General features: G+C 45.3%; 1 protein-coding gene, 1 long non-coding RNA gene and 2 other non-coding genes across 9 annotated transcripts in view; 3 read left to right on the forward strand and 1 right to left on the reverse strand.

Moving 5' to 3' along the window:
- Window positions 1–4,431: 4,431 nt before the first annotated feature.
- LOC114018372 lies at window positions 4,432–22,385 on the forward strand. 2 transcript variants are annotated; one of them, XR_005225694.2, is made up of 5 exons: window positions 4,432–4,575; window positions 5,706–5,790; window positions 6,376–6,440; window positions 7,486–7,561; window positions 21,169–22,385. It is a non-coding gene; the product is annotated as an uncharacterized LOC114018372 (long non-coding RNA). The 2 variants fall into 2 exon arrangements; XR_005225693.1 differs by lacking the exon at window positions 21,169–22,385 and having other exon boundaries at window positions 7,486–7,719.
- LOC114018381 lies at window positions 5,943–6,074 on the forward strand. The gene has a single exon (XR_003563744.1). It is a non-coding gene; the product is annotated as a small nucleolar RNA SNORA13 (small nucleolar RNA).
- Window positions 7,086–7,219, forward strand: LOC114018380. The gene has a single exon (XR_003563743.1). It is a non-coding gene; the product is annotated as a small nucleolar RNA SNORA13 (small nucleolar RNA).
- EPB41L4A (erythrocyte membrane protein band 4.1 like 4A) overlaps window positions 16,313–23,047 on the reverse strand; it is a 212,415-nt gene continuing 205,680 nt past the window's right edge. For all 5 annotated transcript variants that reach the window (XM_043547061.1, XM_037901537.2, XM_043547063.1 and 2 more), the window contains 2 exons: window positions 19,201–21,077; window positions 16,313–19,088 (listed from right to left, as the gene is read on the reverse strand). In XM_043547061.1, coding sequence (XP_043402996.1) covers window positions 20,949–21,077 — 129 coding nt within the window. In that variant the 3' untranslated portion in view covers window positions 16,313–19,088; window positions 19,201–20,948. The remainder of the gene's footprint in view (window positions 19,089–19,200; window positions 21,078–23,047) is intronic.

A 23,047-nucleotide genomic window follows, 5' to 3' on the forward strand; every position in this document is an offset into this window, starting at 1 on the left:
GCTCTCCCCAAGAGCCACATGCCCAGTGTACAGCAAGGTCTGGGAAGAGTGATTTACCCTGCCGCTGCACCATTTGGGGGTCTTGTGGCTCATGTGTGCTTGCCTGGGATCAGCCAATTAGTGACAGGTGTCTGAGTACTGGCTGTATTTTAAATCACTGAATCAGTGTTCTCTGTGTTGCAAACAATACTGCTTCTATAAAATGTTGTGTTTAAAGTTCACAGAGATGACCTTGGGAGCCCAGCCTCCCTCTTTTTTATCGGCGGCTGAACGGCTGCGCGGAATTAGAAAGCAACCAAGAACTCAGGAGGACTTCCGGTGTGATGTTATGATGCACTCCGCAGCCAAAAAACAGGAATTGAAGGAATGGTGGGACAGCAAGAAGAAGAACTGAAAGGAGAACGCAGCATGCCAGAATGAAGCCACAGAGCAGCTCTTAAATGTTATGGAGCACCAAGCAGACATGCTCCAGGCAATACTAGCTCTTCAAACCGAGCAGCTCCTTGCCTACTCTCCCCTGCAGCCGCTATCACAAAACTCTTTCCCATGCTCCCCGCAGACACCACCAACACACTTTTATCAACCTCCTGGCTCCAGTCTATACCCACAGCATTCCACTCCTCCCCCCCTCACAGTCCAGTACTGCAGACTCCCACGACCCACTGCATTCAACACCCATCTGTAGCAGGGTAAACACCTGCTTGGGCCCAGAAGGGTTTAAGATAGCTCTGGGAGAGGGCTGGGTCTGATTGGCAAAGCAGCCGTAGCTGGGGGCCACACGCCAAACAGACCCAGCGGGCCTTATAAAAGCCAGGGAAGCCAGGAACAGAAGAGACACTCTCTCTAGCTTCTGAGAGGGAGAGATCTGGCTGCAGGGACCTAAGCAGAGTACCTAGATTGGAGAGGGCTGGGGAAAGGCCTGGAGAGCTCCAGCCAGGAAAGCCCCAGGCTACGGCCTAGCATTAGGCCCAACAGGTACTGGGGTTGCTGGGGACAGCCCAAGGTTAGACAGAGGCAGCAGGTCCAAATCTAACCTTGCCTGTGATGAGTGGCTCATACTGCAGTCTGCTGCAGGGGCTAGATGGTAACTGGCAGGAGCCTACAACTGAGGTGAGGTAGGGATAGTGGGTGGGGGGTTCCCCTGGGAGGGGAAGACCCAGAACTGTAGGGCACTGCCAGGGGGCAGCATCCAGTGAAAGGGGCAGCATCCAGTGAAAGGGGCACCGAGGAGAGACATGGGAACCAGCAGCAAGGCGAGACACCGGCCTGAAGAGGGTGCTCCGGAGGCTGGAATGCTAATTCCCTGAGATGACCAGCAGGAGGCGCCGCTGGTGAATCTGCGCCCTGTGACACCATCCCTCTGTAGTTAGGCGCTGCCGAAGCACAATACCTGCTGCACTGTACTCCAAAGGAGAAGGTTGGATATGAACCCTGGACATAATCACCTTCTAGCATTACAGCACTGCACTCCCAAGCATAGCAACAAATATTAGTGGGTTTCAGCTTCAAAATGCTGCCTCAAGGCATCCCTGATCCTTATGGCTCTGCGCTGTGCCCCTCTAATAGCCCTGGTCTCTGGCTGTTCAAACTCAGCCTCCAGGCGCTGAGCCGCTGCGGTCCACCCCTAAATGAAGCTTTCATTCTTCCCTTCACAAATATTATGGAGCGTACAGCACACGGTTATAAGCATAGGAATATTGTCACTGGCCAGGTTCAGCTTCCCATAGAGGCAGTGCCAGTGGGCTTTTAAATGGCCAAAAGCACACTCAGTCATTCTGCACTTGCTCAGCCTGTTGTTGAACCACTCGTTTCTGCTGTCAAGTTGCCCTGTGTATGGTTTCATAAGCCACGGCATTAGGAGGCGGTGTCTCCCCGGATCACAATGGGCATTTCGACTTCCCCTGCAGTGAGCTTCTGGTCCGGGAAGAAAGTGCTTGCTTGCAGCTTCCTGAGCAGGCCAGTGTTCTGAAAGATGGGTGCATCATGCACCTTTCCAGACCAGCCTGTGTTAATGTCTGTGAAACTCCCACAGTGATCCACAAGCGCCTGGAGAACCATTGAGAAATATCCCTTGCAATTAATGTACTAGGTGGTCTGGTGCCAGAATTGGAATATGCCTGTCATCTGTTGCCACTCCGCAGTTAGGGAAGCTCATTTGTGCAAAGCCATCCACAATGTCACGCACGTTGCCCAGAGTCACAGTCCTTCAGAGAAGGATGCAATTAATGGCCCTTCAGACTTCCATCAACACAAGTCCAACAGTCAACCTTCCCACTCCAAACTGGTTAGCGACTGATCGGTAGCAGTCTGGAGTAGCCAACTTCCACAGTGCAATTGCCATGTGCTTCTCCAATGGCAGGACAGCTCTCATTTTTGTCCTTGCACTGCAGGGCTGGGGCGAGCTCATCCAGAGGTGAAAGTAAGCCAGTCCGGTATGCTGTGCTGCACTGGACCGGCTTCCCCAGGCTGGCGATTTAAAGGGCCCAGGGCTCCCTGCAGCGGCCGGAGCCCCGGGCCTTTTAAATCGCCTCCTGAGCCCACTGCTGGAGCCCTGGGGTAGTGGCGGCAGGGCTCCAGCAGTGATTTAAAGGGCCAGGGGCTCCCCAGGGGTAGCGGCGGCAGCTGGGAGCCCCTAGGACTCCGGTGATTTAAAGGACGTGGAGCTCCGTTGTGGTAGCGGTGGCCAAAGCCCTGGGCCCTTTAAATTGCCCTGGGGCTCCCAGCCGCCTCTGCATCTGGTAGCTCCCGTGGTGATTTAAAGAGCCTGGGGCTCCCCGCCACCGCTACCGCAGCCAGAGCCCCAAGGCCTTTAAATGTTGATTTAAAGGGCCCGGGTATTTAAAGTCCCCGCCTCTTCCGGTTCAGGCCATGCCTCTTCCAGCTGAGGCCACGTCCCCTGCTCAGGACTCCAGCGTACCGGTAAGTCCTTTAACTTACTTTCACCCCTGAGCTCATCACACAGTCCCAGGAATGTGGCTTTCCTCACCTGAAAGTTCTGCAGCCACACTCGTCATCCCAGACGTGCATCACGATGTGATCCCACCACTCAGTGCTTGTTTCCCGAGCCCAAAAGCGGCATTCCACTGTGATCAGCACCTCCGTGAATGCCACAAGCAATCTCATGTCGTAGCTACTATGCAAGGCGAGATCAATGTCGCACTCCTCTTGCCTTTGTAGTTTAAGGAATAACTCCACTGCCACTCGTGACGTGTTGGTCAGAGCGAGCAGCATCTGGTCAGCAGTTCGGGATCCATTCCTGCAGCCAGAAGAGGCAGGACATGCAGTACACAAACGGTTGAAAGATGGTATCAAATGTGGCCACAAGCACAGGGATTGCTGGGATGTGAAGCAATGCATCACGGGGTATTGGCACAGGACCCAGGATGCCCCGCGACCCCCTCCACCTTCCTACAAAGTCTTAGCGGCAGAAGAGAATGAGGTGCTCTGTGGGATAGCTACCCACAGTGCACCGCTCCGAATAGCGCCGCAAGTGAGACGCTATTGCGGAGGCAGCTGACAGTGTGAACACACAACAACAGTTTCCCTTCAGCGCTTTCTGAGCTGTGCTGTAACTCACTGTGCTGTAACTCTGCCAGTGTAGACCTACCCTAAGGCAGCGCTTTCATGTGGCTTGTGTAGTCACATCACAGAGCTGGCAGAGAGCTCTCCCAGCACTGTAAACCCCCCCCCCCCCCCCAGAGGGGAGTGGCTCCCAGCGCTGGTGCACTGTCTACGCTGCCACTTTACAGCGCTGAACCTGGCAGCGCTCAGGAGTGTGTTTTCACACCCCTGAGCAAGACAATTGCAGTGCTGTAAAATGGCAGTGTAGACGAGGCCTAAGATTAACGCCTCTCAAGTTCGTCTAGCTTGAGTGGGGAGCCCTCAGATTGCGAAACCCCACCTGAGCATCACAGTGTGATTGGTTTAACAGCACGGATTGAGCATTTGTATTTCAGCACATTGGTCTATACCTAAAACTTAGGTCCACCTGGCTACGTTGCTCAGGCTGTGAGAGAAATGTCCTGCCTGTGACACACAGACATAGAAAGAAAAGGAGGACTTGGGGCACCTTAGAGACTAACGCATTTATTTGAGCATAAGCTTTCGTGAGCTACAGCTCACTTGTTAGTCTCTAAGGTGCCCCAAGTCCTCCTTTTCTTTCTGCGACTACAGACTAACAGGGCTGCTGCTCTGAAACCTACACAGATATAGGTTGCCCCCCGTAGACCCAGCAGCGAGGTCAAGGGAAGAATTTTCTTTCGCCTGAGCTCCTGCCCAGCCCCTCAAGGGGGGTGGAGTAACGTATTTACTACAACCCCCCGCCCCCTTCCCGGTGTGGTACACTCCCCTCCCTCTCCCCCTCCTTCCCTGTCTGTAGGAGGCGCTGGTACAGTCGGGCCCCCCCTCGCGGTGGTACACGCCGCCCCTCCCTGCAGAGTGGTTTGTCCGGCTCGGGGCCTGCTGGGAGCGGGGGGTGGAGTCTCTCTCTCTCTCAGGCGGGATGGGTCTGGAGGTGCCGGATGGTTGCTACTCGGCCGCCGGGCCGGTCGGTTTGGGAACAGCAGCGGCCTCCTGGTGAGCCGGCCCGGCCAGAGCCGCGGGGCAGGGGGCGCGAGGTTCGCGAGCAGAGGCGGGGAAGCCGGGTCTGTAGTGGGGGGCGGGGGAGGAGGCGGTTCACGCGCCATGTGCTGCGGGTTGGGGGGAATCTGGCTGGGCCTCGCGGCGCCTAGCACCGTGCACGAGCCCCGCGCCCTGTGCGTGCAGCGCGCGCCCCTCCAGCCGAGACTCCGCGTCCCGGGACCGTGGCTGGCCTGGCGCGAGGCCGGTGGGCTCGGTCGGGTAGGGAAGGGGAGCGGCTCGGGGGCTCGCGCCCCTCGCAGCCCGGCCGCGCTGTGGCCGCTCGGCCCCTCAGACGGCCGCCCCCGCAGGCCCAAGCGTGTCCCGAGGGAGCCGTTGGGTCGCAGCGGCGTGACTGGCGGGCTGGTGCCGCTGACCTGTCTCGTGCGGGGGGAGCCGCCGCCGCTCGTGTGACTGGGGCGCGGGTCCCAGCGGCCATCCTCGGGCGGGTCCGCGTGGATTTTGGTGCCTGCTGCCGGCCCAATGGCTGCTCAGCTCCGCGTACTTTCCCTGGCTTGAGGGGGGTGCACGTGCAGGTTTGTAACTAACGCAGGCGATGTGAAGAAAGCCACAAGCCCTTCCTCGCCGCGTTAGGTGTCTCGGTTGTGCGTGCTCCTGCTGCCTGGGGAACAGCAACGAGTAGACTGATAAATCGCACGTGCTCGACCCGGGATTTGGTGCGGTACTGGGAGATCTGTCCAGTTTTGTAGAGGTGAAGGCTACACCTTTTGGAAGACTGGGTTTTCTGCATCCTGTTTTTTGCATCCATAGCTCACATTCCCTAAAATGCTCTGGTTTCGGACTGTTTTTTTCACTGCACAATGCACCCTTTAAATCAGCATGGTCAGTCATGGGCAGATCACACAATTTGGAGGAGAGAGAAATCCTTCCGTTTTGTAGAGCAGCCTCCTCCCTAAGGCTAGTATGAAATGTGGCTGAGTCTTCTACATAATCGCTGGGTGCCAGAAGAGCCCTATGAAGCTAGCGTCATTGAGGACAAAATTTACTTATATACAAGACTAGTTTGACTTTAAATTGATCTGTTTAGACATTTGTTATATTTTATCTTTTTTTCTCCTGTTTTTCAGATGTAGGCAGACAAGGCCCATTGATGCACTTTGCCTAGGTGACAAATACCACTTTACGAGAAATTGATATGACCGTTCCTGAATGGTATGATTATTTTTAATGGAATACCTGACATTTGTATATAATTCAAAAATTTATTTCTAAATTGGTCTTTTGGAGGTGACCATTTGTTTATATGCTGTTAAGCTAGGTTTTTCACTGAGAAATGAAATGATCACTTTACAAATTTAAATATTTGCCTTTGTGTTACCCATTCACTATCTCTCACAGTGAACGTGGCGTCAGAAAAGGCATACAAAAACTCTTGCTGAAATTGTTGTGGGAGATGGTTATGTACCTTTTCTCTTCTCAATTCTGCAAGGACAGAATCTCTGTAGAAAAGTTGATGTTTGAGTGGTAGGCATGAGCAGCCTTTAAGGTCAGAAGAGACTGTCATGATCCTTTAATAGTAGTCTGACATCGTGCACATTGTGGGCCACACAACCTCACCCACCCCCGCTATATCCTCCCTTCAGTATTGTTTTTCTTACCATTATAATGGACATCAAATTAATCTCTTGGAGCTTGCCAGAATTTTGATAAACAAAAAAATCCAAGAAAGTGGTGATGGGTGGGGTTGGAAAAATACATACATGTTCATTGTACTAACTTGTATTTGTTTCTGTTCAGTGGAGAAAATGAGTCTGAATGAATAGAAGACTACAGTTTCTGTACATACGGCCTTGTATACTATGGTAAGATAGAAATGTGTGTGTGCTTTTGAATTCAGTGTCTACGTTGGTTAAAGTGAAAGGTTCCATTTGTATACGGGTAGTACCTTTAAGTCTTATTCCATAAACACTGATTATTTGCTAGCAGATTGTCATGTCTATTTAAAGTTTGGTGAACACTTTTACTGTACAGAACTCTAAATCTGTGAATTTTTTTTTTTTTTTTTGTAATGCTTAATTGGTTACTTAGCTTGTAAGGTCACGCAGAATGCTCCAGTGTCCAAGGATCATCTAACTTATTTTTACTTATTAAATGTTCATAAGTATCTTCTAAAACTGAAATTAGTTGCAGAATATTGGTGCACAATGTCATAAGCTAATCAAACTTCAGGCAGTTGTCTGGCCTATTGCCCCAAAGCTAAATTGCAGCAGTCAGAAGTGAATCATAATAGCTTTTTCTAGTTTCCACTGGAAGTGAATTTTTTTAGTTCTCTTGTTCTTATTTGCATTAAACTATTTAAATAACACTACAAATAACACGCACAAAATTTTTTTAGAAGTACTTTTCTTCCTATAACTTCCAGTATAACATTTTTATATTTCTTGACTAAGGCGAGTTCAACTGGCATACCTTACAGCTAAGCATTTTTTAAGAATATATAGCCTTCTTGCCTTTGTGTTGCCCATTCATTTTTGTTACTAATGTTTGTGGTGTCAAGAAAGGCATAAAAAAAGTCCTTCTGCAGCATTATTTGATGTTGGGAATTAATCTCTCCCATGATTCTGCTGTATAAGGGACAGTTTTGTGACAGCTTCTGTTGTAACTAAATTTAGAATAGTGCTCGGAATTAAAATAGGATCCGAAGTCCTGCTTAATGGAGCAGGGAATTTGGTTTAGGAATTAACCTCTGAAGATACTTTGAAAATGCCTTTGCAGAGACTTAACTGTTTCAAAGCTGAAACAAAACCTGACCTTGTTAAGCTATTTTCTACCACCCTAGAGGATCTTGCAGATTGCTAAAGAATAATTTAAACATATCTCATCTGATATTCAACATTTTTTTTTCAGTAAACATTTCTACAGAACCAGCTCAAGTTCGGCAGCATTTCTTTCACCAGAAGAATGTTCTGGAAGAAATATACAGGTAGATGAATTTTAAAAACATGGAATTTGTGAATCCTAAAATCATGGTAACGTATTACAAGTGTGTTCACAAGAAGACTCAAGTAGCTTTTAACTGTATGTGCCAGTGGTGAGGGTATGGTCTTGTGTACTAAAAAAATAAAGACTATATATTTTTAATTGCTGCATTTGTTGAATTTTTCTACGTACCACCTTCTCAGTTAACTAAAATCAGTTCTTATACTGAAGAAATAAAATATTGATCCTGATTTGCTAGTACATCTACCATGTATTTATTTGGGGTGAGTATCAAGTTAGTCCATTAATACTGAACCAGAATAAGTAATAAATGGTGATTGTTATTGCCAAGAGTATATGGGAAACTTTTTTAACACTTGAAGTGACTGGAAGTACCTTGGTTTTGATCGTGTGAGGAAATATAAATTGTTTGTTCAGCTGTTCCATTTGAAAATCTTCACTTTCCAAGTTGCATTGCTTATAAAGCTTAATTGCACTTATACACATTCAAGTGTTACCTGAATGTAGTAGATCAGTGTGTCTTTCAGCATCAATCATAGGCTGTAAACTATACCTTCACCTATTAAAAGTAGAACCAAATACACAAGGCGGAAGTTAGTGGTTGGAATTTCTACCGCTATTCAGGCTGAAAGACTTATGCTTTCATTGTACCATCAAGTGACTTAATTCTCATTTCTAAATACTGTGAAATCAAAAATTCCATTCTTGATCAGGCAAATATGTAATGGTTAACTGTGTGTCTTATTTCCAAATTTGCCTCAAGGGAAGACTTAGACAAGTCTAACTTAGTGAAGCAAGATGTAATTATTGGATGCAATGGAAAACTTGGGGATTATATTAGGGATTATATTAATTCTCCAGATATACCATCTGTTCAAAATTCTCATTCCTGGGTCTTTGATTCTTCGAGCAAGACTATTGATACTCCCCTAGCCCTTAAGGGTTGCTACCTCTGAGGGAAGCAACATTGGAACACAGTGCAGGCCCCCTACTGGCTGTCAGCAGGCCATCTACTGCTGAGTAGAAATGATCTCCAAATATGTCATTTCCTTAACTTTGATCAGCAAAGGAACTCTGCTCAGAGGCTCAGGCCTTGTCTATACTACATAGTTTTGTCAACAGAACAGCGAAAGTGTACGAACTGAAATGCTCCTCCCTCTGATATAACTCTCCTGCTATGCCGACATAATAAAACTACCTCGATGAGCATCATAGAGCTTTTTGCAATGTAGTTAGAACAACGCAGCCTCAGTGGAGATGCCCTAATTGGCCTCCAGGAGGTATCCCACAATGCTCATGATGGCTCTGGTCAGCAGTTTGAACTCTGCAGTCCTGAAGGTACACCAGTATGTACCTTCCCCATCTGCATTCCTCATGGGTTCCTGGTCCTTCTCAGTACCCCGTGCACTCCACCCCTAGGGACTGGTTTCTCAATGAAAGCTGGAGTTACGCCCAGCTGTGAGAGCCCTAATTGCGAGACTGACCAAAAGTTTGTTTTATATCTGGTTATTAAACAAGTCTATTTGTGACATACATACATCCTCAGTGCTAACATTGAAACACAGTGGCTGTAGGTAAGAATACTTGCTTAGTACAATTAATGCTCAGGAAGCAAGCACTACATTCAAAGAATACAGTTCACAGGTGAGGTCCTCTACTCAGTCCAGGCCAAAGCCTTCTTACCAGAAGCCAGATTCTAGACACTGAGCTCAATCAGAGAGAGCCTCAGAAAACATCCCACCACCACTGCGAGGACCTGCCTGAAGCTCCTGGGGCATATGGCATTGTGTACATAAATTGTAAAGCATGTGAGGCTGCAACTTGGACCGCTTCAGGCCTGGCTTGTGACAGTGTACCAACCAGGCTAGGACTGCCTGGACAGAGTGGTCACACTTCTCCCTTTGGTGATCAATTCCCTCTTATGGTGGTTGGACCCAGGGGTGGTATGTGCTGGTGTTCCATTCAGGAGACCACAGCCATCAATGTCTCTAGTCTCTGATGCTTCCAAACTGGGATAGGGAGCTCACCTAGGGCCCCTCAGGACTCAAGGCCCCTGCTCCCAGAAAGAGCTCTTGCTACATATCAGTGTGAGAGAACTCAGAGCAGTGCGTCTTGCTTGGCAAATGTTCCAGCCCCACCTGTAAGACAAATGTCTGTCGATGCTTACAGACAACATGACTGATGTTCTATATCAGTGGTTCTCAAACTGGGTCAGGACCCCATTTTAATAGGGTTGCCAGGGCCAGCATTAGAGTTGCTGGGACTTGGGGCTGAAGCCTGAGCTCCACCCCCACCTGGGGCAATGGAGCTCTGGCTGCAGCCCCTTCTCCCCCCAGTTGGGGTGGCAGGGCTTGGCCTGCTGCCCCCTTACCCTCCATCCCAGGTAGCTCCAACCCCAGGAGTCATTAACTTTGTCAGAAGAGAGGTTGTGGTGCAATGAAGTTTGAGAACCCCTGTTCTATATCAACAGACAGGGTGGAGCATGCTCCTTTCACCTATGCCAGGAAGCCTGTGAGAATTCTGCATAACCTACTCAATCCACCTCAAGACTTCCTACTTTCCAGGGGCCCAGAATGGGTTAGCGCCTTATCTCAGCAGGTCCTTTGCCAATCATGAATGGTCCATTCACCCGGATGTTGTGAGGTACATTTTGCAGTGGAACTCCCCAGATAGACCAGTTTGCAACAAAACACAACAGGAAGTATCTACAGGTCTGCTCCTTTCATGATCACAGTCTGGGCTCGCAGGCAGATGCGTTCCTTCTGCCCTGGAAGGACCATCTTTTCTATGTATTCCCATCCATTCTGCTTATACACAAGGTCCTGCTGAAGTTCAAGGGGTAGGGAGTGAGTCTGATCCTGATAGCAACAGCCTGTCTACCAACTTTGGTTTTCTGACTGAGAGCTCCAGGAGGGTGGTGGACCAATCACCCTACCGCTACTTCCAGACCAGATCTCCCAGGAACACGGACGTCTCCTTCATACAAACCTTGAGTCCCTCCATCTGATGCCCTAGAAGCTCCATGGCTGAACCCTTCGGAATTAGTGTGCTCAGGCCTGCTTCAGGAGGTTCTGTTCGGGAGCAGAAAGCCATCCACCAGGGTCACGTACCTGGTAAAATGGAAAAGGTTTTCAATCTGGGCAGGGCAGAAGGGGATCTTACCCACTCGAACATCGATACCGTGTATCCTGGACTATTTGTTACATCTAAAACTGCAAGGGCTGTCGGTGTCTTGGATTAGGGTGCACCTGGCGGCTAGTTCAGCGTTCCATCCGGGTGTGAGCGGTAAGTCCATCTTCGTTAACGCGCATTGTAGCTGTTTTCTGAAAGTACTGGACAGGCTCTACCTGCAGGTGAGCTAGTCAATCCCATCTTGGGATCTTAACTTGGTTCTCTCAAGACTCTCAGGGGCTCCGTTTGAATCCTTGGTGACATGCTCTTTGCTTTGCTTGTCATGGAAAGTGGCCTTCCTTGTAGCCATTACCTCAGCCAGGAGGGTCTCAGAAATCAGGGCCCTTACTTCAGAACCACCCTACACGGTCTTCTTCAAGGACAAGGAGCAGCTGCGCCCCCACCCAGCTTTCCTCCCAACGGTGGTGTCTGAGTTCCACAAACAACCATGACATTTTTCTTCTCATCTTGTTCCCAAAGCCACATGCCAAAAGCCAGGAGCAGAGGCTCCACTCGCTAGATGTCAGGTGGGTGCTAGCCTTCTTCATAGATAGGACCAGATCTTTTAGGAAGATTTCTCAGCTCTTTGTAGCAGTGGCAGACAGGATAAAGGGCCTCCCAGTCTTGGCCCAAAGAATTTCTTCATGGATTACTTCTTGTATTTACACATGCTATGACCTGGCGAAAGTCCCTGCTCTGGCACTGATAGCACATTTCACAAGGGCCTTCTGCAGCATTCGGGGCACAGGTTTCCGTCAAGGATATCTGTAGAGCGGCAAGATGGTCTTTAGTCCACACCTTCACAACCCACTATGCCATCACACAGCTGGCTAGAGATGATGCTGTTTTGGCAGAGCTATGCTCCCACTTGCCACTGAAGTCTGAACCCACCTCCATCATCTGCTTGAGAGTCACCTACACAGGAATGGACATCAGCAGGCAGTCAAGAAAAAGCGGTTAGTAACCTTGCTGTAACTCTTGTTCTTTGAGATGTGTTGCTCATGCCCATTCCAAAACCTGCCTTCCTACCCCTCTGTTGGAGTTACCGGCAAGAAGGAACTGAGGGTGTGGTGGGTTGGCAGGCTCCTATATAAAGCGCCATGAGGGCGTGACTCCAGGGGGTGCTGGAGCCAACTCGATGGATATCACTGTGGGAAAAACCTTCTGGCGACTGTGCACGCAGCACACATACACCTACCCAGGAATGGACATGAACAACATATCTCTAACAACAGTAGTTACGGAAAGGGTTTTTCTGGTGTCCTTGTGCCACAGAATTGAGGTGAGCTCTGCACACAGTTCCAAGACGGTGTATTTGCGCATCCGAAAGTTTTTCAGCCACTGCTCGTCATCCCATACATGCATCGCAATGTGATCCCACCACTCAGTGCTTGTTTCCTGAGCCCAGGACCGATGGCCCACCATGGCAAACTATTCCGTGAATGCCAGCAGCAATCTTGAATAATTTGCTTCCGTGGCAGACAGCAGGGCAGGCATTACAGATTCACTCTGTTTCGCATCTCCTGAAATACTGAAGGACCAGCTGCATTGTGTTCATAACACTCGTCACCAGATTAATCAGTAGCTCAGGGTCCATGCTGTTAGGCAGAGAGGGCGGGCACACAGTTTACAAGGGCTGTTGAAGAAAAACGGCATGAAATAAAGTAGGAAGCTCATGGAACGATGGGATGGAAAGACCTGCATCTCTGGAGGACGAGCACATCCCCATGATGCACTGTGAACTCTTCCTAGCAGCAGAGGGTGATAAATTGCACAGTGGGACAGCTATCTAAAATGCAACACTGTCAATGCAAGAGCAACGACTGTGGACGCACTCAGCCAACACAAGGAGCGTTGATGTTGTTGATGGTTATTAAAGCTACTTATGATCATTGACATAACTTACGTCAACTTAACTCTGTAATGTAGACATGGACTTAGCTTCATTGGCTATTGAACCAGCTCTTCATTAGTTTCCAAAGGTGGCCTTTCATTAATGTAACTTTTCTTCATGGTAGTTATCCACATTAGTAAAGCCTCTACTTTTGTGCTGCTATTTTGCAACCCTTACCTGGCTTCAAATGTAGGCACTTCTCTTAGTATATTAGCAATGTTCTCTGTGCCTTGATTCTCCCTTGCTGATATTCTGCTGCCAGGTTTGTTCTCACTCTAGCTAAGACATTCTCACAGGTAGTTTTATAGATCAGGAATTATCCATTGGGGACATCAGAATGTATTTCTTCTCCATCCACCTGAATAAGAATTTATCATTCTGCTCATTCTCAGAAAAACAGTGTTAGCAAGGAATGATTTTTTCATCCAGTGGAGGGAGAATTAGATACACCTTTACAACCACTCCCTCAGGTTTCAACTTTTCCCGTCAGTGTGAGAAGGTGCCTTGTATCATTCCTCCCCCCCCCCCCCCCCCCCCCCAGCAGATCATGTTGCTTCGTCATAACCCTATCTTAGCTCCTAAGAAGGTAGAAAGCTGTAGATGTTGCCTCTGATGTTCCACACAGCCTGCTCAAAGATGCCATCTACCTGATATGCAAATCTGCGCCTTTGTGGCCTAGTGCATCTGGGCCCAAATGAGTCTCTTAACTGCCCTCTGTAGATTGTTTGTTTGACCACGTTCTTTTTCCCAGACTTGAAGGAGAGCTCTGTTTAAGCTTCTGTTTCATCAGTAGAAGTTGGTCTAATAAAAGATAACCTCACCCACCTTCACCTGTCAGTCTAAAAGACTCATTCTGTCAGGTAAACTTGGTAACTAATTTGACCTATCAGAAACTAGCTGAAGTTAGACCAGTGTTTCTGCAGCCTCTTGTCACTGGATTCTTACAAGGGTTAAAACGTCTGAAAACTCAGGAAAGGGGGGAAAGCCATTTTCTTGTTTGGGATACTGTGTTTCTTGTTCAAAAGGAGCTATCCGCTTTGTTGATCTATTTTTGTGAGCTTAAGTATTTCAACATTTAAGGTAATTTTCCTGGGGACTTCAACTCAGAATGAGCTTCAGGCCCCTATTGACTGACCCAACCTTACAGTAGACTTTACAAGAAAAAAGTGATGCTGTGGATTCATTGGGAATGCCTCTCTAATATGGTGTTGATACGCTCAACTTTGTGAGTCTCTGAGCCTGCCAACATTCTTCTCATGTCCATTCCTTATGTATGACATCAAAAGGCACTTCTCTTTCAGGCAGACTGAAAGCCTTTAAAATGGTCACTCCATTTGGTGTCTTTTCCTACTAGCAAGCTTGATAATGCTATTACCAGAGAGCCTTGCCTAAATGCATGTCCAAGGGCGTTCCTTTTCTTTTTTGATTTGGGTGGCCTGACCTTGGAAGCAATGTCAGGATGTGTTACCAAGTCCTCACAAGTGGATCAGGATGACCTGCTCACAACAAACATGGTAAGAAAAAAGATATATGGAGTAGTTATTTATGTGGCCTTTTCTCCTCTTGATCTGGGAGCTATATAACAAGACTGAAGTTCCCTTTTGTGGTAGTATGTACTGTTTCTTTCATCCATTGTTCACTCTAGTACCAGTTCCCTGAGTACTTAGTGAACTTTTGTCCTTGAAGTCATCTTCACTATAGTAAATAAGCTTTTTCAAGTCCGTACTTCTATGTCCCCACAGATTTTATCTTTGCAGGATCTTTCAAGTAACATTTCTTACACTGGTACGGTTCACAGTACACCTTTCTCTGCTGTTGCCTTTCCTCTGACTGAGGAAACATGCTTTTGCAAACCATGCAGGAGTGGGAGAAGGCTGGGACCCTAAAAAATACAAGCTCTTCCTACTCAGTAAGAGGAGAAGCAGCACCTGCAAGATAAGTGCAGCTAATAGGATACTAATAGTTAGGGCTCCACTCTATCAGTGAGTGAAACCAGCTGGACTACCCCCTAGCCTGAAATAGTCAAACTTTCTAAAGCCTGTTGTCTGGTAAGCCTGGCTTCTTAAAGGGCATGGCCTTTCCCTTCTACTTGCTCTGTCAATTTACTCTTACAGGCTCCCTAGGATCTGACATTAACTTTTAAAAATTTGGGCAGTGGAGGAGAAATGGTCTTTAGCAGCCATCTGAAAAATCCTGAGTGGACAAGGGTGTATTTTAATGTCTAGGGCAAGAATTCCTAACCTGGATGTTGCAGCCATATGGCTGGAAGTCACAACTACCTTGCCCTTCCCGCATTGTTTGATGGAAGAGGGAGCCTGGTATCGAAAAGGCTGAGAACCCCAGGAGAAGGAGAGGGCTCAGTAAAACAACACTATCACACCACCTTTGTTCTTCTAGTTCTCATATGGATTCATAGTCTTAATACCAACAAACCACATACAATATTTTTTCAAGCCAGTGTAACTTGATTTAGGGTAGACTTAATAAATGAAAACAGTCAATATAGATTAGTGGATGACATTTTCTTTCTTACAGCAAATTATTGTTCTTTGTACTGTCCAGAGTCTCATGACCTGCAGAGAGCTTGCTCAGTGATCTTACCATGTATACCAGTATGTGTTGTGACAAGTATTCTCTCATTCAGCCTATTCTGCTTATCAGCCAAACAGGAGTAAATACATTCTGATACCTGAAGACATCTCACCATTCATTTGGATGGCACCTTGCCAAAGCCACTATTGTAAGGGAAATAAAAGAATATTTTTTGTATTTAGCTGTACTTAAAATCATCATTCAGATTGTTACATTGTCAGGACTCAGGTGTAAAACCCATTCAGCAAAGTCACTAATTGCTTGTAATGGTGATAATTTCTCTAGTGCCTATTCACTGTTCTTCAAGTTGTGGAAAATCTCTTCCTTTTAATTCTCATGGGGAAGGCAATTGCCTAATCTGTTCTAAGTGGGTACTTATACCTCCCCACCATAGCGGGTGGGGTAACTATGCAAGAAATACGGGAGGAAAAAGGAGAACATGCCTGTTGTGTTCAATTACAGCTAGGCTTAAGGGGCATTGGTTTTTTGGCCTGCCTCATTAGGAGGAGTTTGAAGTTATTTTACGCTGGTTTAATTTTCTGATACTGCCCCGTGGTGTCCCAAACTCTTGTGTGATTCTCTAGTGATGACTCGAGCTTCTCTGATAATCCTGAACATTTAAGTATAGAGGTGAAGGCCTGTGTTTTTCATTACGGTCAAGCCCACAATTAACAGGCAAGTAATTTACATTCAGAAATTCAATCTATGTAAATTACTCAAATAGCTTGACTACCAGTCCTGACTAGCCCAAACATACTTAGCATAGCTATTGGGTGGATTAGAGTATTGTTTGGCTGGTTACGTATATATAGAATTGAAAAATCACACTATTGTATGTTAATCAGAGGAGAAGGGTACCACACAGTAATCTATCAGATCACATTATATTTCTTCAAATTCTCACAAGAACTGAAGCACATGGAAATGTTTGTGTGGAAGGGTGGTGATTTCCTTTCACTGTATTAGCTATCAAGGAAACGGATGTAGGAAGGAATTAGGGGCCAGAGTCTTAAGGAGATGTGTCCCTGATTTACCAAAGAAAGCCAAGCAGCTTGATTTATGAAAAATCACATATATTATATTTTAGACCATTCTTTCTGCATTGGGAAGATAGTTCGATGCTTGTCAGTGTTTAAGCAATGGAAACTTCATTCTAAGAGTGTAAAAACATTTACTGGCACCACTTTCAGCTACTATGGAATACATTTTCTCTGGTGAAGTTATATCCCCAAGTTGATTTTTAGTTGGCATTACACAGATGTTACCATCAAATTAGTCAGTGATTTTCTTCTCATGTAGTGCAAATAATATACGTAACATGCAAGCACAAAATTTACCATAAAAGTTAACAGTTTTACTTGATTTTAAATAACCTGGACATAAGTTTTGACACTGCCACCTATCAACTCAATTTAAAATAAAGCACACAGCTGTTCCATGGATAATTTTTAACTTTGTGTACATACAGTATATACTTCATAGTCTGATCTGAGATCTTGCATGTATTTTAAAACAGCCATCTTTATAATTAGCTTTATAGTAAAAGTTGTCCTGAAATCATGAAGGAATTAAAATTCACTCCATCTTGATTTGCATCTGAGTTCAACTGTACAGAGATGGTTGGCTTGTTTGGATATTGAACAGAAAAAATGATGTAATGTTTTTGGGGCCAAGAGCCCAACAATACAAAGAGATTAGACTAAATAAGAGTTGCAGATTAAGAATCTGAATAAGAGCTACATGGATATACAGAGTGGCATACTAACAGTAATTTCCTCTTTATCCAAAAGGAATAAGACTGCCAGCACATAAAGTTAGCTAGGTTTTAAAGGATTATTTAAAACAAGCTATGACTAAGATGGCAGCTAATGAGAAGTAAACATGGTACACATTAAAACCTGTTAGGTACATTAGAAATACAGTTGAAAGAATCTTCAGTCAAAAATGAGGTACATAATAATATGCACACCTTATAAATGAGACTACAACTACCAAGAAGCATAAATGAAAAAATAGCAGAGGCAGAAAGCCTAGCATTTCTGACACGTAGTAGAATAAATGAAGTACCACAATTTCTTGCTGTGAGTGCTTAGAAACTATACAAAACCCATAAATTACACTAGACAAGAAAGAGAGAGTAGGTCAAATGTGTGGGAATAGCTTTGTACACACAGAATTCCATAGACTGCGAAGAGTGCCAGGATGTGAAATGTGTGCAGATACAAAATTCAGGTCATAAAAGTACAAGTACTGTATAGTAATAGGGATGTTTTACCAGACTATATCTCAGTAAAGAAGTCAGAATGTTGAGAAACGTCAGGGAAGTAACAAAATACCAGTAATAATGGGCAATGAATAAACATCACTGCAAACACGTTGTGGAGAATTGCTCCTTGGAACAGCTTATTCTTGAACAAACAAGAGGCGAGGTGTACCTTGATTTACAGTACATTCCTGAATCAATTCCTGTGTGTTACTCAGGATTAAGTAGGGTTAGTCATAACATAATTTTGATATCCTTGGAGCATTCTAAGAGGTGGTACTATGACACAAAACTTCAAGAAGGGGGATTTTTTTGTAATGTAGTTATTTGATTCATCAGAAAAGTAGTATGCTGACAGTGGTATTTGGTCCTGTAGGCCATCAGAGTGTAAAACAGAACAATGACTGTCTCCATCTGTATTGCCAAAGAAGCAGATTGCAACAGTGAGAAATCTTGTTAAACAGCCTTTAAAAACAGTTGGACCAAATAAAAACAGTTGGACCAGACAGTGTAAACAAAGCTGAGCCACGTTTAAAAACTTTTTAGCCCAATTCTATGTGACTGCCAGTCTAAATGAGGTTCAGAAAGCATAAGGAAACTGCAGGGGAACTAAATCGTGCTTTTATATTAGTCTTCACCACAAAGGAAGAGAGAATATTTAGAGCCCAGTGAATTATTATTTTTATAACTTTGCAGGGTTTTGGGGGAATTTCATTTTACTGTGGGAAGCCTGGGGGGCGGGCAGATTGCAGAGTGAGCCTGCCCTGCATGTAGCCGGCAGCTCCTTTCCTGCTGGGGTGGGCCAAGCTCTGCTCTGGGCATTGTGCCCTGGCACTTAGGGTCACATCACCGCTTAGGTTTGGTCTGGCCGCCCCTCTGATAGTGGGGGGCAAGAAGGCAGCAACTGAGCCAAATGGCAGAGAGTCAAACCACAGGTCACAACGCCCAGAGTGGGAGGGCTGGGTCCAGTCCCACAGGACAGTTAAAACCACTGTGGGATTTTCCATTTTTATTTTACAGGCTGTTTTTTGTTTAATTTTTTTGTTATTTTGCACTTGCAAAAAATACTGGGGACTGGTAATATTTATCCTGGGATTACTGTTCACAGGTAGTGAAGGTGAAGCAATGTCAAATATAGAAATACTGGGGAAAAATTAGTAGCAGATTTGACTGAAATTCTATGGGAGTAGTGATTGTGTGATGGTATAGTACCTACCACAGAGTGAATCTGATCCTCATTAGGATTGACACAGTACAAACAATATTGCACTGGATGGCATTAATCATTCTAAAGGAACTAAGAATGAAGAATCTACAAATATTAAATCTGGTCAGAAAAGAGGATCTCCTCTTCCCTTCCTCCCCGGCCCCTGAAAGTTTCTATTTTTGGCCAGAGTATTTTGCTAAAAGATTATAACATTTCTAATTCAAACTGATGCCACAATGCATTGCACCAGGAATTGTAGTTTAGGGGCCTTGTACTCCCATTGTCCTCTGTGGCAGGCTTTCTGGCTGGACTATATTTCCCATGATGCACCACTCACTCTCCTCTTGGTGAATGGAGAGGACATACTATGGGAGTCTTTGTACCTCAGGTTTCAGAGTAACAGCCGTGTTAGTCTGTATTCGCAAAAAGAAAAGGAGTACTTGTGGCACCTGGTTAGTCTCTAAGGTGCCACAAGTACTCCTTTTCTTTTTGTACCTCAAAAACTCGTCTCTTTCACCAACAGAAGTTAGTCCAGTAAAAGATTTACCTCATCCACCTTGTCTCTTGACAGATTAAAGTTAGTCTTTCCCAAGCCTTCTTATGAAGTCCCTCTCAAGAGGCGCTTGAGGAAACTTGGTAAGTGCAGGATAAGAGGTAAAGGCCTGTTATAGATTAAAAACTGATTTAAACAATAGCATAGAAAAGTAAGGCTAAATAGCCACTTATCAGTATGGAAGAGTAGACTGTCTGAGCAAACTGTAGAAGAACAAGTAGTGTACAATGTGGTTAGTCAACCTCTGCCAGACTGTTGTTAGTGGGGTGGCAAATATATACTCAGTGCAAAATTACTTACAGGCCTGGGAAGGATTTTGTTTGACTCCATAACAGCCTAGCTGACACAGGAAACTGGTTAGCACAATAGTAGATGAAATTCAATGTAGACAAGTGGAAGGTAAAGCACATTCAAAGAATCAATGATGGGTTCTAAATTAGACATAACCTGCCAGCAGAAGATCCAGGCATCAGTGAGAACAGCTCATTGAAGATAATATGCTTAACATGCAACAGCAGTCAAAAAAGCAAGATGTTACACTATTTTACAAAGAGAATATAGAGTAAAAGATGCCACTAGATAATTCAGTGATATTGTCTTCACTTTGCATATTGCATTCAGTTTTGGTCATCTCATCTCAGAAATGAGTGAGCAGAAGAAACGGTCCAGAGAAGGGCACTGCAAATGATTCAAATTATTGGGGGATTTCATACGAGAAGAGCTTAAAAAGACTAGTTCAATGAAGCCTGCGCCAAAGAACCAACTCTGTTAGCCAACCCCATCTGAGGCAGCCACTTTGAAGTGTTTCCAAGATTTATAGTACAATTTTGTCCAGCCAGCATTTATAGTCTGTGTGTACTAGGCAATCTTATTACACTGGCCTTTGGGCCATTCAAGACATTTTTCACTGTAGTTTTCAAGGGCCAAAATTAAGAGGAGATGTGGTAGGGGTATATAAAATAGTCAATAGTACAGAGAAGGCTAAGCAAGTACTGTCTCAATACAACAAGAGGATATTTAAAATTAAAAGGCAACACATTTAAAATTGGTGAAAGGAAATCCATTTTTACATGACACTCAGTGCCACAAGATACAATTGTGGCAATTATCTAAACATGGATTCAACATTTATATGAACAAGAACAGCGTCTGCAGTTGCATTAGGCTAAAATAAACATAAGAGCTATTATTTTCAGGGTATAAGCTGATCATCAGATGGAGTCAGGAAGAGATTTCCTCACTATTATATAGTATTGCACAATTGGCCAAGAATATTATGAAGGCTTTACTGCTTCTTCTGAAGTATCTGGTCTTGGCCTCTTGGAGACAGGCAACTGAATTAATTAGACCAAGGTCTGATCTGTCATGACAATTCTTCTGTTCCTCTTGAAAATATAGTATCTGGCAATTGTTGAATTGTGTTAACACTTTTCCTTCCAACTGTCTAACCAGTCAGCTTCTTTGCAATCAAGTAAGGAACTGTAACTGGAACCAGTGATGAAAACAGTGATCATCCTTCAGGGCAAGCAGGTTGGAGTTTTTAATTTAAGGAAATTACCACCACTCCAGTTTACATTTTTCTTCTTTCCTTATGACAAAGAAATATTTTCCAGCTAAAGAGTATCTGAACTGTTGTGTAATTCCCAATTTCAAAGGAACAGAATCCATTCACCGTCCTCAGTTATGGCAATCAAGTCTCTATCTTGAGGCGTGATGCATATACAGTTTTTATTGTCTTTGCAGTGTGTTTTCCATCCAGGCTGTTAGTGGATATCTGAGATTTTTCTTCTATCAGGCTATCTTTGGACCCATTTCGCCTCTGAAGAGAACAAAGACAAATTAAAAATACACTGTTGAAAATATAATGAAAAATTAAAATATTACTTCCTTCATCTCTTCCTTTGCTACAGGCTTAGCCTCAATCCTGCACCGGGATCTGCTACTCTAGAGCCCCTCAGGGTCATGTTGGAGTCAATGGAATTCCTCAAGAGCACAAGGACCAAGCACTGGATCCTTATGCAGGACTGGGGCTTAAATATTAAAAATAGAACTGGTTGAATTATTTAGTGTTCCTTTCAAAAATGCTATGATGTTTCTTTGTACAGTGACTCCAAGAAAACAGTGAATTGTTACAGTAGTGGCAATAATCAGATATAAATGATCCATCAACATTTAGCAGAATGGGATGGATATTTGCTTACTTCAAAGGCAGGTGAAGTGTAGGCTTAAGGATGTGACAACTCTGATTCACTTACTTATACCAGCATTGTGGGAGAATATTTGCATTTGATCACACACCAAAACTACTTTCCTTTTCTCTCCATTGGCCCAGGCCAGGATACTTCTGCCTCCCCTCCCTGTTGCAGACACCCATTACATGCTTGTTCCTGCTTGCCTGACCCCTTCCCTCACCCCTATCTGTTGTCCCTTGCCATTGTTTGGATTCATAGTCTATATTCAGCAAATACCAAGACTAAGTTATTTGCTATTTGGCCAATTATTAAAAACATGCATTCGTTAGGCATAAATGACCTGGCAGTGCTTGTTTAACTGATGTGGGACACCCCAATGCTGCTAATTCCTTCCAGGACAACAGATTCAAACCAAACACTCTTAGATCAGAGTGTAAACAAGTCAACATACTAAATTCCTGAGTATGCAAAAAATAAATCTGAAATTCTCTTTATTCCTTAAGGACTCAATCCTGCAAGGTTAATATTTACCCTGTGAAGAATTCATACTTATTGTTGAACTGTTCTTAATTCTTATTAAGAAAAAATCAATCTTCTTAAACATTGTTTAGCCAGATGAGATGTTAAAAAAAAAACAAAACCCACTGTGACGCTGGCAGGCCAGGTGCCAGCTCATGCCAAGGTCCCCATGTCTCAACAGACACATAGCTGGAATCTGTTTGGCATTTAGTGTGTGGAGCTGTGAATGCTTGTAAATTGCTGCATGCATTAATCTCACTTGTAATATCTGTATTCCATATTATAATGGAGTGGATGTACTGTGAGCCTCGGTGATCATATGAATCGCCATACAGGAAAGAGACATTAATTAGTGTGAAGCATAGGTGCCAACTTCTCCTGGCGCCAGTGGGTGCTCACACACCACCCCCCGACTCCACCCCTGCCCCGCCCCCTCCTGCCCCGCCCCCATTCCAACCCCTTCCCCAAAGTCCCCACCCCAACTCTGCCCCCTCCCTGCTCATACTGGACTCCTTCCCCAGATCACCGCCCCAGCCTCTTCCCTGCCTCCTCCCCTGAGTGCGCCGCGTTCCCGCTCCTCTCCCTTCCCTCCCACAGCTTGTTATGCCATGAAACAGCTGTTTTGTGGCGGCAAGCGCTGGGAGGAGAAGCGGGGACGCGGCATGCTCAGGGGAGGAGGCAGAGGCGAGCTGGGGGGGGGGGGGGGGTGGAGAGCTTGGCTGCTGGTGGGTGCGGAGCAGCCACCAATTTTTCCCCATAGATGCTCCAGCCCCGGAGCACCCACGAGTCGGCACCTATGGTGTGAAGAGCTGCTCTTCTCATTTAGCATGACTTTCAGAATCTAGGGGAAAGTCTGAGTATTGCATTTCAAAGTGCTCTGACTTAGCTTCCTACATAACTGAATCCATCCATGTGAAGATAGTTTATTTTTCTTGCTAAAAATATCTAAGTTCTAAAAAGTTAAAAGTCAAAAACACTGTTACTGTTCACTGAACATGCTGGGCCAGAGATGCCTTCCTCACCTCCAGCAACAGCAACAAAAGCACCATAAGCCACACAAAACTGAAACAATGTCAGG

This window comes from Chelonia mydas, chromosome 5 (assembly GCF_015237465.2).
Source record: "Chelonia mydas isolate rCheMyd1 chromosome 5, rCheMyd1.pri.v2, whole genome shotgun sequence".
Taxonomy (NCBI): domain Eukaryota; kingdom Metazoa; phylum Chordata; order Testudines; family Cheloniidae; genus Chelonia; species Chelonia mydas.